Here is a 17,247-nt window from a genome sequence, read left to right on the forward strand (position 1 = left end):
AAATTGGGGGCAATACTCTAACTCTTGGACTTTTTCTACTGTGTTCACAGAGTACAAGTACTATTGCAAAGCTTTTCACTTATTTTATAACATAAGTTTAAGGGGTTTTATGGAAGTGCTTTTTATTGACCTACTTGTTATGTACTATTTTAATTTCATATCCTTTAGATATTTGGATTTGCACTGCATTTTGGAATTCATCTTCACTTACAATGTCACCATCAAATGGAGGTCCAGTTCGACCCAGCCCCCCAGATGGAGGCTGGGGTTGGGCAGTGGTTACTGGAGCTTTTATTTCCATTGGCTTCTCTTGTGCATTTGGCAAATCTATTTCTGTATTTTACAAAGAAATTGAAGAAATATTTAATGCCAGCACCAGCGAAGTGTCATGGATCTCTTCTATTATGTTCGCTGTCATGTATGCTGGAGGTAAGTACCCAGAAGGCCTGTTCTTTTAGCTTTCAAAAGGTGGACAAAAACCCCATATTGAATACTTTTTGTTCTTGATGCCTTTCTGTGTAAGATACTTGAAATGTTAGTTTTTGAGGCTATGCAATTTGAGTCATATTTTTCATTCCCTTTAACAATAAAGGCTACATACAACTGTGAGCTGTTAGCTCAGTTATATTGCAAAGCAGATATCATTATGAAGATAACTTTCACTAAAAATGATTATGTGTGGTTGCTGGTATATGGAATGTCAACTGATGTTTTATGTTTTAATCATATATCCTTGCTAAACTCTTAATACTTCCAATAGTTTATTGGTAGGTTTGTTTTTTTTTTTTTCAAAATTTTAAGATAGACTAACATATCTTTTGCAAATACTGATAGTTTGGTTTCTTCCTTTCCTTACACCTTTTTCCCCCCTCTCTTACTGCGCTGGCTCGGACCTCCAGTATAATGTTGAAGAAAAGTGGTGATGGTAGGCATTCTTGTTTTGTAGTTCTGTTTTGGTTTTGTTGTTTTCTCTGAGAAACAAAGTACCTTTTAGCTAACTTGAAAATATGCTCTAAAGTCAGAAGTTTGATCAGGCTCATACATCTCATCATGTTCATGTGCATTTGCTCCAGATGATCATCTAAAAAATTAAAAACAGAGCAAACTTGCTACATATATATATGTCAGTAATATCCTAGATACATGAAGAATCCTATAAATACTTATTTGCAGCCTATTTTGCCTTAAAGGAGATAGGTTAGGTCTTCCATACTTCAGTTAAAATCCATCCGATATGTTGTAAGTGTATAGATGTACAATCAATGCTAGATTTTTCCCATTACACAAACCTGTAACTCTGATATAAAATAGAAAGCACTATTTCTTACCAGTGTCTTCTGTTTCATCTGTTTATTTTGTGGGGTGGGGTACTTATGTCTTGGCATCCTTTCGTGTCAGTAATGCCTTGTGCAGGTGTGGATGGGAGTTGGGGGCTTCTCCTCTATGTTACTGAGTTACTCGCTCTCTCCCAGGTCCTATCAGCAGTATCCTGGTGAATAAATATGGCAGTCGTCCAACCATGATTGTTGGTGGCTGCTTGTCAGGCTGTGGCTTGATTGCAGCTTCTTTCTCCAACACTGTACAGGAACTTTACTTGTACATTGGATTCATTGGAGGTGAGTTGCTACTGATGTATTTTGAAGCATTAATTTTTATGCAGATTATTTGTAGCATTCATCTGCCAATTCTTTTGAGAAATGAAAGTTATTAGAAAAATGATTGGGTTACCATTTTTAAGAGCTATAGATATGTTAATTTCATAGTACCAGAAAAACATGTCTTTAAAGAAAGTTCTGGGGGCGCCTGGGTGGCTCAGTTGGTTGGATGTCCGACTTCGGCTCAGGTCATGATCTTGTGGTCCGTGGGTTCGAGCCCCGCATCGGCTCTGTGCTGACAGCTCAGAGCCTGAAGCCTGTTTTGGATTCTGTGTCTCCCTCTCTCTGACCCTCCCCCGTTCATGCTCTGTCTCTCTCTGTCTCAAAAATGAATAAACGTTAAAAAAAATTTTTTTTTTAAAAAGAAAGAAAGTTCTGGCACTTTGGGTGGTTATTTTTTTTAAGTTGATTTATTTATTTTATTTATTATTTATTTTATCTCTGCTAAAACAGAGAGAGTATAAGCAGAGTGTGAGGCAGAGACAGAGAGAGAGAGAGAGAATCCCAAGCGGGCTCTTCTCTACCAGCTATCTGCTATCAGTGCAGAGCCCATTGTGGGGCTCAAACTCACAACTGTGAGATCATGACCTAAGCCTATATCAAGAGTCAAACGATTAACTGACTGAGCCATTGGGTGGTTGTATTTTACTGAAAGTTTTTCTTTCTTCCTTTTTTTTTCAAGCTTAAGAAACAGTGGTGATAGGGTGTGACAAGTTGCTGAAATGGGGGTTATCGTCTATTCCCACTCATTATCCTTCCACCCAAGAAGAAGTTGGCTCAATTTAGAGTAAGAAAAAATGTCAGATACAAAGAAAGAATTTTCTGGTTGAGAATCCATATACATTTTCAAGGGCTTAAGGACACACATGAGAAAACCTCCTTTCCCCTTTCTTAATAGCTACATTTGGAAAATGAAACTACTAAGGATAAAGAATATAGATCACCCATTACTCTACAATTCAGAGAAAACCATTAATATTTTGATGCTCGTATTTTTTTATGCATACACATGTACTTTTCTTAGAAAATAAAGGGGATAAAATTATATATAATGTTTGTAACCGGGTGGTTTTACGTAATAGTGCATTATGTATATAGTCCCCCATTTCAGTAAATATACTGTAGCAGCTACTATTATCCATTGGATGGATATACCATAGTTTATTTCACCATTCTGGAATAGAAAGATCTTTAGGTTGTTTATATTTTTCACTATTAATAAACCATATTTATATGATAGTACTTCCCTATACATCTTTGTGAACATGATAATTTCCATAGGACAAATTTTAGAAGTAGAATTACTCAGGGAAAAGGTTTTTGATGTGGTTTTTGATATTGTTTTAGAAAGGTTATAATAATGTACAGTCCGACCTGTAGGATGTGAGATAATGCCAATAACAGGTATCATCTTTTTGGATCTGTACTTTGACTACATTCATGAACATTTTAAACATTTAAATATTTTAATCCATCTAGAGCATATGAATAACATAAGGAATGAACAGAACTTAATTGTTCTCACTTGGCTATTCAGCCTGTTCATTACTTCATTTATTAATTCATTCAATAAATATTTATTGAGTCCCTATTGATATGTCAGGGACTGTTTCCAAGCTCTGTGGGGATAGAGTCACCATGACAGACAAGGTTCTTCCTTTGTAGTGGAGGGAAGCAGACAATAAACAGACCAACAAATAAATGAATAGATAAATACATATTAGCTAGTGAGAAGTGCTTTGCAAAAACTTAAAACAGAGAATTTTGGTGAAGGATTGAATGACCCCTAAAGGGAAGGCCTCTCAATGGGTTATCTTGGGTTGACATGTGAACGATAAGTAGGAGTTCTTCCTCTAGATTTTCACAAAATCAGATGCCCTCAGCATGTCTGAGAATATACTGAGATGTGGGTAGGGAGGTAGGGAAGGGCCAAATCATGGTGCTTCCTAATCCAGGGTGAAGAGCTGTGGATGGCAGTCAGTGGAGAGACTGAATGGGTGGCATTCTGGTCTGGTTTCCCCGGGAAGGGAGCAAGAATGGGAGAACACTTAGTAGGTTATTGGGATACTTGTCTCAGCTCCATTGGTTGAAAAATCTACTCTTCCCTATTTATTTAAACGTATCTTTTGGTTCTGTTTCTGGACTTTTTGCCCAATTTCATTGATCAATTTTTCCTTTTGACTAAGTGCACACTGTTCTAATTACTGTAGCTGTAACTGTAGCAAATATTTATATATCTGTTAGTGTTGGTCCCACCAATTATTTACCCTTTTTGAATACTTCTAATGCATTTGTTCTCCGGGTATATTTTAGAGTCATTCTACCTCATCTGAAAAATTGAATACGTTAGCATTCTCATAGAAATTACATTACATTAATGGGTTTACTAAGGTGTATTAGCATCTTCACAGTGTTGTGTTTTACTGTCCCAAAATGTTTTCTCTCTCTTTCCATCCCTCCCTCTTTCTTCTTTTTCTGACCTCAGCCCCTCCATTTATGTCTTACTTCCTGAATTTATGAGATTTATCCTCTCTCCTTTTTGTTTTCAATTACCTAAATTATGAAATTAAACTAAGGAGTCTACATATATTATTCTTATTGTTGCTAACATCAAAGAATTATTTTAATGTTATATTATAAATCTAGTATTTGCTGCATAAAGAGACTTTATGTCTGTATTTATTCAATAGCAGCCCACTTAATCATCTACTTACTAGTTATAATCACCTCTCTTACAATGATGATTTTGACCTCCTGCCATTCATTTTGTCTAGTTGATCAATAACAAATATGTTTCTGACATTTATTCTGGTATGTAATTCTTTTCCTCCCCTCCATAGGTCTTGGGCTTGCCTTCAACTTGAATCCGGCTCTGACAATGATTGGCAAGTATTTCTACAAGAGGCGACCATTGGCAAATGGACTGGCCATGGCAGGCAGCCCTGTGTTCCTCTCTACCCTGGCTCCCCTCAATCAGGCTTTCTTCGGTATCTTTGGCTGGAGAGGAAGCTTCTTAATTCTTGGGGGCCTCCTACTAAACTGCTGTGTAGCTGGTGCCCTGATGCGACCAATAGGGCCCCCACCAACGAATGCAGGGAAAGACAGGTCTAAAGAATCCCTTCAGGATGCTGGAAGATCTGATGTAGAAAAGGGGACAAATAATGCAAGTACAGATTTTAATGGCAGAAACCCCAAAGACAAAAAACAATCAGTTTTTCAAAGAGTTAACAAAGTTATAGACTTATCCCTGTTTACCCACAGAGGCTTTCTACTATACCTCTCTGGGAATGTGGTGATGGCTTTTGGGCTGGCTACTCCTTTAGTCTTTCTTAGTAATTATGGCAAGAGTAAACATTACTCTAGTGAGAAGGCTGCCTTCCTTCTTTCCATTCTGGCTTTTGTCGATATTGTAGCCAGACCTTCTATGGGACTTGTAGCCAACACAAAGTGGATAAGACCTCGAGTTCAGTACTTTTTTGCTGCTTCTATTATTGCAAATGGAGTGTGTCATCTGCTAGCACCTTTATCCTCCAGCTACATTGGGTTCTGTGTCTATGCGGGATTCCTTGGATTTGCATTTGGGTGGTTTAGCTCCGTATTATTCGAAACACTGATGGACCTTGTTGGACCCCAGAGGTTCTCCAGTGCTGTGGGATTGGTGACCATTGTGGAATGCTGTCCTGTCCTCCTGGGGCCGCCACTTTTAGGTATAGTATGCCTTACTACCTCTTTGGTCCTCTTAACATAAAACAGGCATAGAAAATTGGGAAGGTGATAAAAAGCAGAGATTAGTGAGCCTCTGGGCGGCAGAGAGCAAGCATGTCTCTTTTTTTTTTCATTTTTCTTTTTTTATGAGTAGGCTCCATGCCCAGTGTGCAGCCCAAGGAAGGTCTTGAACTCACGACCCTGAGAACAAGACCTGAGCTGAGATCAAGAGTCAGACACTTAACCAACTGAGCCACCCAGGCACCCCAATATTTCTCATCTCTGTGGCCTCAGTGTTGGCACAATGCTTAGAACAGCATAATTCCTCAGATACTTACAGAATCGAATTACATTGAACCATCAAGCTGAAAAGAGAGTGAAAACAATTACAAACTTAAACATTCATTAAGATAAACTTTTCTGATTATAAAACTAATGTGCGTTATAGAAAAACATATAATATACACTCTACCTTTAAAATACTTTGGTAATTTCATTTTAATTGTGGAATTTATCATAGTAGTAATATTTTAAATAATAATAAGAGTTACCAGGGGAGGGCTCACAGTGTACCAGGGATTGTCTAGACAATTTCATATACCCTGTCATAGCTCACAAGTCTATAAGGTAAGACTGTTAATGTCCCCTCTTTATCAACGAAGAAACAGAGGCTTTTAAAAGTGAAATAACTTGCCCAAGTTCACACAACAAGTAAGTGACCATAAAACTTGATGGATTATTCTCTGAGAGTACCAAATTGTTTACAATTTAAAACAATTTTTTTAACATTTATTCATTTTTGAGAGAGAGAGAGAGAGGGAGAGAGCGCACGTGCCAGCATGTGAGTGGGGGGAGATGTGGGGGTGGGCCAGGGGACACAGAATCCGAAGCAGGCTCCAGGCTCTGAGCTGTCAACACAGAGTCCAACATGGGGCTCAAACCCACAAACTGCGAGATCATGACCTGAGCCGAAGTTGGATGCTTAACCAACTGAGCCACCCAGGTGCCCCTAAAATTACTATTAATGTAAAATGCAGTCGTTATTGGGACTTCCTCTGAATATGACTCGTGCTTTTTAGATTATGCATTATAAGTAAGGAAGGATTCATAAAAGAAAATCCACTACTGATTTTTCTAGACTCCCAGTCCTCATTCCTCCCTATATCCAATGAGAGTCCAAGTCCTATAAATTTCTAAATCTGTAAGCTCCTAAATCTCTCTCTAGTTGGCCCACTTTTTCTGTCACAACACCACCCCATCCACAGTTCCTGTCCCCTATCTGGGTTGCTCCAGCAGCCTCCAGACTGGTCTACCCATATCCACTCTAGCCAGCCTACAATCTGTTTTCTACTCTGCAGGCAAATACAAACTCGATATTCCAGCTGATGAGATCTTTCCAGTTGCTTCCCATTGTTCTTGGGGTGGAGAGCAAATTCCCTTGTGGCCTACAAGGCACCCCCCCCAGCCTGGCTTCCAATCTCTCCAGCCTCATTTCCTGTCACTCACCTTTTGTTCTCTCTGCTCCAACAGCCCCGCCCTTCCTCCTTCCCCTCTCACACCCCAGCTTCCTACCACCTGCCTTTGCACTTGCTGTGCTCTGGCCTCATCCTTCTCCCATCCCCTCCTCCTAGATGGGTCCCATCTTCCTCTAGGTCCCTGCTTCATTTACACTGTAAGAGAAGCTTTCCTGACCCTGCTTGCTGCTCCCAACCCCCTATTTTCTGCTTTCAAACATTCCTTGTCATGGCTTGTATAATTATTTGATTAACATTTCTCTTCTCCACTGAACTGTGGATGTTCTCTCCTCTGCTCTCCCTTATCCTCAGGGCCAGCAGCCCAGTGCCAAGTGTATGTGTCAGCCCGATAAATATTGCTGAATGAACGATGTCCTGAGTTAGAAAAGCATATGGAATCATATTTGAATTGGTTGTATTAAGTCCTCTTGGGTGTTTATTCCTTAAGTAACCAATTGGGTGAGATGCTAATAAATTTTACTATAACAAGGATTTCATGGCCAAAAAATTTTTGGAAACCCCAAGTTTGGTAGATTACCAGAGGACCTTGCAAAGCCTATTTAATATGCACATGGTGAATCTTTACCAGAAAAGAATATGTTATGCCATTCCCTAAGTTTGACTTTGGGAACACTCAGGAGGTTACAGGTGCAGCTTCAGTGTCAGACTTCCTGGATTAAAAGCCATGTTATTTCACTTATGAGCTCTGTGACCTTGGGCGAGTTACTTAAGGTCTCTGTACTTCAGTGTGTACATCATACAGCGCGAATGATGACAGAATCTGCCTGTTGTGAGGATTAAGCACTTCGAATGGTGGAAAGGTGTTGCTGTTAATTGTATAGCACAGGCCAAGTGTTCACAGGGACCGCTCTTTGGGAAATGCTGATGTCAGCGAAAGAGCATTGGCCAGGAGACTGCAGTTAGCTTTGTGGCCTGGGGCAAGACTCCTAAACCTCTTTTGAGCAACAAATTTTTCCACTGTGAATCCAGAGAATTGATTCTAGATGATCTGTAGGTCTTTCCTGGCTCAAATTTGGAAAGATTTCATTATTTTCAAGTTGCTAAAAATAACAAAATATGCAAGGCCATCTAAAACCCAAGTGTGACATCATAAAAGATGAGATAATTTTTAGCAGTTCTTTTTTTAGACTAATTTGTCATTTATGGGCTCTTTGAGGATTGGTTGACATCTTTCTGAGTAGATCCTTCAGCTTCCATTTGGGAAAGGTATACTTGTTCACTTTTCCCCACATAACTGTGTTTTGGATATCTTTAGGTCGTCTGAATGACATCTATGGAGACTACAAATACACATACTGGGCGTGTGGTGTGATCCTAATTATCGCAGGCATCTATCTCTTCATTGGCATGGGCATCAATTATCGGCTTGTGGCGAAAGAACAGAAAGCAGAGAAGCAGCAGAAAAAGGAAGGTAAAGAGAAGCCAAAAGAAGTTATTAAAGCAGCAGACTCTAGAGGATAGAGAGGCACATGAGGCCCCAAAGAGGAGAAACATCCAGTCTGAACCATGGATAACCAGAGAAGCTTTGGACTAAAAACACCTGAAAAATTCTACTGAATCTTGTTCTATTGGCACTGCTCACCACAGCCAGTGGACATTTGTGTGGAAGTCATACCAGGTACCCACTGATGGAATTTTTGTTTCATTCCCTCACAGCAGTCATAATGTATATGTCACATCCTTTGGGGCCAGGGGATTTACAGAAGATAACAGATGAAAATGCTTTTATTTGAAGTCATCTTTGTTAAGATATACTTTACATACAATAATTAATCTCTTTTATAAGACTCAAGTTTATGAATTTTGACAAGGCATCTATATAAATAACTACCCCCCCAATATAGAACATTTCAGACAGCCAAAGTAATTCCCTCTTGCCCCTCTGCAGTCCATTCTTTCCCTTCCCTACATCCCCTGGCAACCACTGGTCTTATTTCTGTCCCCTATAGTTTTGCCTTTTCCAGAAGGTAGTAAATGAAATCACATAGTATGTAGCTAGCATAATAAGAAATATATATTTCATCTTTGTCCCTAGTTTCTGGTACAGAGCTCCTAAAACCCTTGGATTTCTGGGTGATGAGTGTTTTCTGCATTCTAGTTAGATAACTGGTGTCTAGAACCCCCTAGATAGCTTCAAGATAGGGACTGGTCTCCAAAAAGACCAAGGCTTTGATCAGAGGGTTGGGACTTTCAGCCCCTCTCCCACGACCTCTGGGGAAAGGGGAGGGGCTGGAAGTTAAGTTCAATTACTAACAGCCAGTGATTTAATCAACCATGCCTACACAGTGAAACCTCCATAAAAACTCCTAAACTGCAAGGCTTAGAGAGCTCCCTGGTTGGTGAATACATTGACGGGCTGGTGTTCGGAGGGTAGAATGCTCGGACAAGACACGGAAGCTCCACGCCACGCCTCCCCACCATACCTCATCCATTGCATCCTATGCATCTCTTTCATTTGGCTGTTCCTGAGTCGTCTCCTTTAGAATATATCAATAAACGTAAGCAAAGTGTTTCCCTGAGTTCTGTGATCCATGCTAGCAAATTACCAAACCTGAGAAAAGAGTTGTGGGAACTCCCAACTTACAGCTAGTGGGTCAGAGGTACAGGTAAACAACCTGGGACTTGTGGCTGGAATCTGAAATAAGGACAGCCTTGTGGGACTGAGCCTTTAAACCTGTGGAATTGGACACTAACTCTAGGTACTTAGTGTCAGCATTGAATCGAACTGTAGGACCTAGGTTAGTCTGGAGAGTTGTTGGAAAAATGGTCATTGTGGAAAAAATTGAATGTCAGAAGTGTTGTAACAGAGTAACCTTCTATGTCTGGCTTCTTTACCTAACATAACGTTTTATGACTCATCCATTTCATTGCATTTATACATAGTTTGCTGCTTTTTATTGCTGAGTAACATTTCTTGGTGTGAATGTACCATAATTTGGATATCTGTTCACCAGTTGATAGACTTCAGTTTTTTCCACTTTTTGGCTATTATAACTAAAGTTTCTATAAGCATTCACACAGAGGTCTGTGTAGACATATGCTTTCATTTCTCTTGAGAAAATGCCCAGCATTGGGGTTGCTGGGTCATGTAGCAAGTTCATGTTTAACTTTTAAGAAACTCAAACTATTGTTGAATTGGCCAAACCATTTTGTAATCCAACTAGCAAAGTATGAGAGATCTAGTTATTCTGCATCCTTGTCAGCACCTGGCATTGTCAGGCTTTTTGCTTTTAATTTCTCCTACAACTGATGATGTTGACCATATTTTCTTCTTTTTTTTTAAATATTTTTAATGTTTATTTATTTTTGAGAGAGAGACAGAGCACGAGCAGGGGAGGGGCAGAAAGAAAGGAGACACAGAATCCGAAGCAGGCTCCAGGCTCCAAGCCATCAGCACAGAGCCTGACGTGGGGCTCAAACCCACAAACCATGAGATCATGACCTGAGCCGAAGCCAGACACTTAACTAACTGAGCCACCCAGGCACCCCATTATTGGCCATATATTCATGTGCTCGGTCATCTGCATATTTTTAGCAAAGCCTTGTTTTTTAATCCTGACATTTAACAGAGTCTTAAGGCACTTATTTAAGTGCCTTACTTGTTATGATGTGCACTGGGTGTTATATGTCAATGATGAATCTCTAAATTCTACTCCTGAAACTAATATTACACTACATGTTAACTAACTAGAATTTAAGTAAAAAATTGAAACGTCAAAAAAAATTTAGTGCCTTGAATTTTTGTCTTTCAAACTCTTCAGAAGACTTTTCCTGACACATCTGACAGTGAAATGAGCACTATATTTGAAAATCCTTAAATGTGTGGTAATGTATTTAAATAGACGGTTATGAAGTCTAATAGGATGGAAAGATCCTTATGTTGTAAGCATGATACAATGTTAAATGTAAAAAGCACAACACAAACTGGTTAGATCAGTATATATAATGTACTTTTACAGGAAAGAGGGGGAAAGGAATACACACAAAATTCCAACCACACTTGTATTAGGATGGTGACTTTTCCTATATTCATTTTCCTTAATGTGAATGTGATAGTTACCCTTTCACTAATAACAGGAATTTTCTACGAAAATAAATCTAATGATTACTATAAGATATTGATTGGTTGGTTGATTAATTGATTGATTGCTTTTGCTTCCTTAAGGGTTGGATTCTGGCGAAAGGGAGGTAAATGTGACATTGAACTTAAAAACACAAAACACAAATAGCCTCAAGTCATGAGGCTATTTTGCTGGTACAGGACAGAAGCTATGGCATGTAGAGAGTCCACAGTCTGTCAGCCACCAGTGCCTTCCTGGAGATAGTGCTCTTTGGGACAGTATTCCTTTAGTTTCCCTTCTGATCATCATTCATCTTCAAGTGAATGTTCATCTCAGGAAGCCTGAGCAATCAGCACTTAACATGTCACAGGGTTACAGTTGTTCTAGAACATCATTTTACTGAGATCAGCATCAGAAAAAACACAGTGTTACAAAAAGGGTAATATTGGTCAAAGGAGGAAGTTGACCATCGACCTTTACATACATTCATTCAACAGGTATTATTTACACTTACCCTGGGCCGGTTCTAAGCACTGTTGTAAGCATTGAAGATTCTTTAGGGAGTAAAGCATAACTCTCTTTCACAGTTCTTCCTTTCTAGTAGGGGAGACAGACAGTGAAAAGTTAAGTCATGAGGAAAACAGCAGTTTAAAGAATAGGACAACTGATATAAGATCAGCCTTCATTAGCTCATTCATCAAAATAGCATTTTTTGGAGGGGTTCCTGGCTGGCTCAGTCATTTGAGCATATAACTCTTGATCTCAGGGTTGTGAGTTCAAGTCCCATGTTGGGTATGGGAACTACTTTAAAATAATAAAAACTTAAAAACCAGCATTTTTTGGAGTTTCTTCTATGTGCTTTTTGCTGAGCAGAGGAGATAGAACAGTGAACAAAATTTGGTTTCTGGCACCCACAACTTCTCATATAGTGTGGAGGACTGTGTAGGGAGTGCTGTGATGGGGCAGATATAGAAAGGCAGCTATTGGGGCGCCTGGGTGGCTCAGTCGGTTAAGTGTCTGACTCTTGATCTCGACTCCGGTCATGATCTCACAGTTCATGAGTTCAAGCCCCACATGGGGCTCTGTGCCGATGGTGTGGAGCCTGCATGGGATTCCCTCTTTCCCTCTGTCTCTGACCCTCCCCAGCTTGTGCTTGCTCTCTCTCTCTCTCTCTCAAAATAAATAAATAAAATTAAAAAAAAAAAAGAAAAAGAAAGGCAGCTATCTCCATCTTGGGAGGACCTAGAAAGTCTAAAAGTGTATGTATATATTTAAGGTTTATTTATTTTTTTTTTTAGTAATCTCTACACCCTACATGGGGCTTAAGCTCACAATACTGAGATCAAGAGTCACATGCTCCACCAACTGAGCCAGCCAGGTGCCCCCGTTCATTGATTTTGTTTCTTAAATTCCAAATATGAGTGAAGTCTTTCTCTGACTTATCTCATGTAGCATTATACTCTCTAGATCCATGTGTCATTGCAAATGGCAAGATTTCATTCTTTTTATGGCTAAGTAATATTCCATTGTGTTCTTTATCCATTTATCTATCAATGGACACTTGGGTTGCTTCCAAATTTGGCTTTTGTAGATAATACTACAATAAACGCAGGGGTCTGGAATATATCTTTTTGAATTAGTGTTTTCATATTCTTTAAGTAAATACCCAGTGGTGGAATTATTGGTTCATACAGTAATTCTGTTTTTAATTTTGTGAAGAAACTCCATACTGTTTTCCATAGTGGCTAAACCAGTTTGCATTCTCACCAACAGTGCACAAGTGTTCCCTTTTCTCCAAATCTTTGCTAACACTTCTTTCTTGTGTTTTCGATTACAGCCATTCTGATAGATGTGAGGTGACATCTCATTGTGGTTTTGATTGGCATTTGCCTGATGATTACAGTTGTTGAACATCTTTTTATGTGTCTTTTGGCCACCTGTATGTCTTCTTCGGAGAAATATCTGTTCATATCTTCTGCTTTTTAAATTGGATTATTTGGGCTTTTTTTTTTGGTGTTGAGTGGTGTAAGTTCTTTATATATTTTGGATACTAGTCCATTATGATAAATATCATTTGCGAATATCTTCTCCCATTCGATAAGTTTGTTTTTTTGTTTTGTTGACTCTTTCTTTTGCTGTGCAGCTTTGTATTTTGATGTAGTCCCAATAGTTTATTTTTGTTTTTGTTTCTCTTGCCTCAGGAGACATATCTAGATGTCAGAGAAATTACTGCCCGTGCTTTCTTCTAGGATTTTTATGATTTCAGGTCTTGTATTTAGGTCTTTAATCCATTTTGAGTTTACGCTTGTGTATGGTGTAAGAAAGTGCAGTTTCATTCTTTGGCATGGAGCTATCCAGTTCTCCTAACACCATTTGTTGAAGAGATGGTCTTTTTCCCATTGTATATTCTTGCCTCCTTTGTCAAAGATTAATTGACCATATGATCATGGGTTTATTTCTGGGCTCTCTATTCTGTTCCTACAAAGCCCTTTTCATACAGTTTATCATCCAGTCCATGCCAAACCCCAGGGAAGTAGGTAAATTAGAAACAGTGACCCTCGGAGTGCCTGGGTTCCTCAGTCAGTCAAGTGTCGGACTTTGGCTCAGACCATGATCTTGAGGTTCATGAGTTTGAGCCCGTGTCAGGTTCTGTCACAACACCTCAGAGCCTGGAGCCTGCTTCAGCTTCTGTGTCTCCCTCTCTCTCTGCCCCTCCCCTGCTAGTGCTCTGTCTCTCTCTCAAAAATAAATAAACATTAAGAAAAAAAAAGAAAAGAAAAAAAAGAAACAATGACCCCTCTAAGCACACCTTGATATCCTGGATTGGGTCCTGGAAATAAAAAAGGGCATTAATGGAAAAAGTGGGTCTTTGGTTTAGTTAATAGGACTGTCCAATGTTAACTTCTAAGTTTTGACAAGTATACTAAGATAATGAAAGAGGTTAACATCAGAGGAAGCTGGGTGAAGAGTATCTAGGAATCCTGTACTAATTTTTCTGTAAATCTAAAATTCCAAAATAAAAAGTAGGAAAAAAAAAAAAGGTCACGACACTGACTCCCTAGCCTTCATCCTAGCAGTTCATCTACTATCAGAAGAGGGCAAAGCAAGAGCATTACAGCTCAGAGGCTAGAGCCGAAGGCGGTGCTGGATGGAAGCTCTGAAAACAAGCAAGAATGGAAGGGGCTGAGCCTTGGGGAGTCCTGAAGGGTGCATGATGGCCAAACCAATCATTTGGGTCCTGCACCAAAAAAGAATAAGAAAATTCCTGGTCCCCAAAGAATTCACAATCTGATTTATAATCCTTTTCCTTGGCATTGGAATTCATAATGTGATTTCTTCACTTGCAGATTTCTTTTGCTAATATTCTTTGCTGTTTCAAGAATTAAAAGAGCTTGCATTTGCTGAGCTTAACTCCAGCTGTGTCCCGGGAGGAAGTGGCAGCAGCCATTAAGAAGCCAGGAGGGGAAGTGGGCTGGGATTACCCCACTCGGTGTGCTAACAATCTGTGGGTGTATAATTAGGAGAGTTCACCCTGGGGTGTTTCTCTTGTTGCTGTGTTTTGTTCTTTGTGCCCTCCCACCCTTCCTTCCTTCCTTCCTTCCTTCCTTCCTTCCTTCCTTCCTTCCTTCCTTCCCTCCTTCTATCCTTCCTTCCTCCTTTTTTTTTTAAGAAAAAAAATTACTGACTGTAATTCTGAATGCTTTTCACATTTGCAGCTGTAGAAACATTTAGTAATACCTGTTGCTCCGTCCTAGAACTGGATAAATTCCAAGTGTTATCTGCTTTCTCAGATGCTAAGGATAAGCATAAGCAAGGAAGATGTGGGCCTGCGGGTTGGGGATAGGGAACAGAAGGGGGAGGGGAGTTTTCTGAGCCTTCTACGGATGCCCAGCCTTGGATCTCACTTGTCACTTCCAACCCAACCTCAACACTGCCACTGTCAAAGAATAACCACTAAAGGGTCAAAACATGAGAGTCATATAAATACAGACTGAGAACTCATTCGTGAAGAAACTAGAAGAATGGTAAATTGAGTTCAAAGGAAAATTCAAGAAATTAAATACATTCACTAAAAACCAGAATGCTGGAATAAGGTTAAAACTTCTAGGTACAATAAAACTGTTGCTTTTCCACACATTTAGGTTCCTCACCCAGGGCCTTCATTCCTGGGTCTTTATCTGAGGCCTTGGGCAGAGGTCCTCCTCTTGGACACATCTGCCCAGGCATTCCTAGAGGGGAGGAGGGGAAACCATGAAGACACTTTTCCCCACTCCTCAGTCCCCAAGTCTTTCCAAAACTAGCCCTTCCTTCTCAACCTTCCCAAACCCCAAAGCCCACCAAACTGCTGGAGCCTTTTGTTTGGGACTCCCTCAACAGTGACGGGGCCCCTCACGTCTGCACTGATCTACTGGTCCCTCCGGAGAATGGAACAGGGAGAGTGGGCGCTTCCTCGGGTTTAGCCTCTTGATTGCAGTCAGTGGTTAAAGGCTTAACCTTTTAAATTGATGGCTAGTTGCTTTAATCGGCTACTCTGACACCTGACAGCTCTACTCTCTCTTCTAGCTCAGCTGAGCTCCCAACAGAGTTACATTTTTTACTGGCCAAGAGATCATTTGCATCTCTGCAAGGCCAAAATGCACGTGTGGACACATCACATGCCAGAGCCTGGGGTCTAAACAATAGTAAAAAGACAGCAAAGGTTTATTCTCCTGGATTCTAGAACCTAGAGAATTAAATAATCTGTGGGTGGGTCCATTAGACAAGGCTCCATCCAGTAGGACTTTGAAAGGACACATAATCATCCCTTGCCCTATGTCTAAGTTTTAGATAATTTTGTGTAACACTGCCAAAATGAGGTCCTTTTGCAACACTGCCACATAACTGGGGGCTGATCTTGTAGGCATGGCAACTCACAGTCACCAGCTTCCCCTATAGCTCCTACAAGTCCTGGGCCAGCTACATTTGCAGCTCCATGCCAAAGGGCGCCAGCTTCCCCTGCTGGCCATCTGGCCCATCAAGAATGGAGGCTGTAAGGGATAGACATGGGTTCTCCTTTGTCCTGTGGGGTGGGTGGTGGTTCTTCCCCACATCTCCACTTTTTCTTCCCAACTCCTGCCCCTGCAGGTCTGCCGCAATTCAGACCCACACCGTGCAGACAACCACCTTCCACAAAATTCTTCACCATTCCCACCATTACATAAGGTCTGATTCCTATTTCATATCATTGTTTATTTCATATCATTCTTAGAGATTCTGTTCTTTGCACAACCGTGACTGATACACTCCCCACCATTTTTCAACAGCCCCTTTGGGTTCTTCTGTCTCCTCGTGGGCTGGAGTGCAACAGTTATAAAGAGAATGAACCTTAATGTTAAGTTCCAGCTCAGGCTCTTCCCAGCTTTGCGTCTCTAGACAAGTTATTTAGTTTCTGTAAGCCTCAGTTTCTACCTCTGTAAAATGGGAACAACAGAACTCCCTTAGAAGGTTGCTGTGGAGGGGTGCCTGGGTGGCTCAGTAGGTTAAGCATCTGACTTCAGATCAGGTCATGATCTCACAGCTCTTGAGGTCGAGCCCCACGTTGGGCTCTGTGCTCACAGCTCAGAGCCTGGAGCCTGTTTTGGATTCTGTGTCTCCCACTCTCTCTGCCCCTCCCCCACTCGCATTCTGTCTCTCTTTCAAAAATAAATAAACATTTAAAAAAATTTAAGAAGGTTGCTGTGGAGATTCAATAAGGTTAATGGCAGTAAAATCCTTAGCACAGTCCCTGACCTAGTGTAAGTACTCAATAAATATTCACCATTATCATCACTTCTATCATAAATGGCACTTATCATATCGACTTGCTTTTCTGAACCACCGTTATCACACATACCAGATTGTGAACTTTCTGAGACAATGAACATTGTTTCAGAACGTTGAAGTGAGACATCCTTTATGCCTAGAGGAGTTGGGAGAGGCTCCCTGGAAGAGGTGACATTACAGTGAGGCTCTGAATTGCTGGATTGGGATGGGTAGATAAAGAGAAAAATGGGGGCGCCTGGGTGGCTCGGTTGGTTAAGTGTCCGACTTCGGCTCAGGTCATGACCTGACGGTCTGTGAGTTCGAGCCCCGCGTCGGGCTCTGTGCTGACAGCTCAGAGCCTGGAGCCTGTTTCAGATTCTGTGTCTCCCTCTCTCTCTGCCCCTTCCCTGTTCACGCTCTGTCTCTCTCTGTCTCAAAAATAAATAAACGTTAAAAAAAAAAAAATTTTTTTTTAAAGAGAAAAATGGCATTGCTTCCAGAAAATGAAAA

The 17,247-nt window shown here is 40.4% G+C and overlaps 1 protein-coding gene across 1 annotated transcript; it reads left to right on the plus strand.

The window, feature by feature from the left end:
* The first annotated feature begins 212 nt into the window (after positions 1-212).
* On the plus strand, positions 213-8,356 carry LOC124515759 (monocarboxylate transporter 1-like). The gene is made up of 4 exons (XM_047084776.1): positions 213-429; positions 1,473-1,616; positions 4,496-5,362; positions 8,151-8,356. Exons 1-4 carry the CDS (start codon positions 213-215, stop codon positions 8,354-8,356), a joined length of 1,434 nt encoding a protein of 477 aa, XP_046940732.1.
* The last annotated feature ends 8,891 nt before the right edge of the window (positions 8,357-17,247 follow it).

This window comes from Lynx rufus, unplaced genomic scaffold (assembly GCF_022079265.1).
Source record: "Lynx rufus isolate CCGP_SWC_20201006 ecotype Redwood Valley unplaced genomic scaffold, mLynRuf1.p SCAF_2, whole genome shotgun sequence".
Lineage (NCBI taxonomy): Eukaryota > Metazoa > Chordata > Mammalia > Carnivora > Felidae > Lynx > Lynx rufus.

Excerpts from the sequence above, each read along its gene's own strand:
- LOC124515759 (XM_047084776.1), top strand. The coding sequence starts at position 213 with ATGTCACCATCAAATGGAGGTCCAGTTCGACCCAGCCCCCCAGATGGA. Across the intron at positions 1,617-4,495 it reads GTACATTGGATTCATTGGAG|GTCTTGGGCTTGCCTTCAAC; the intron begins GTGAGTTGCTAC and ends TCCCCTCCATAG. Across the intron at positions 5,363-8,150 it reads CCTGGGGCCGCCACTTTTAG|GTCGTCTGAATGACATCTAT; the intron begins GTATAGTATGCC and ends GGATATCTTTAG.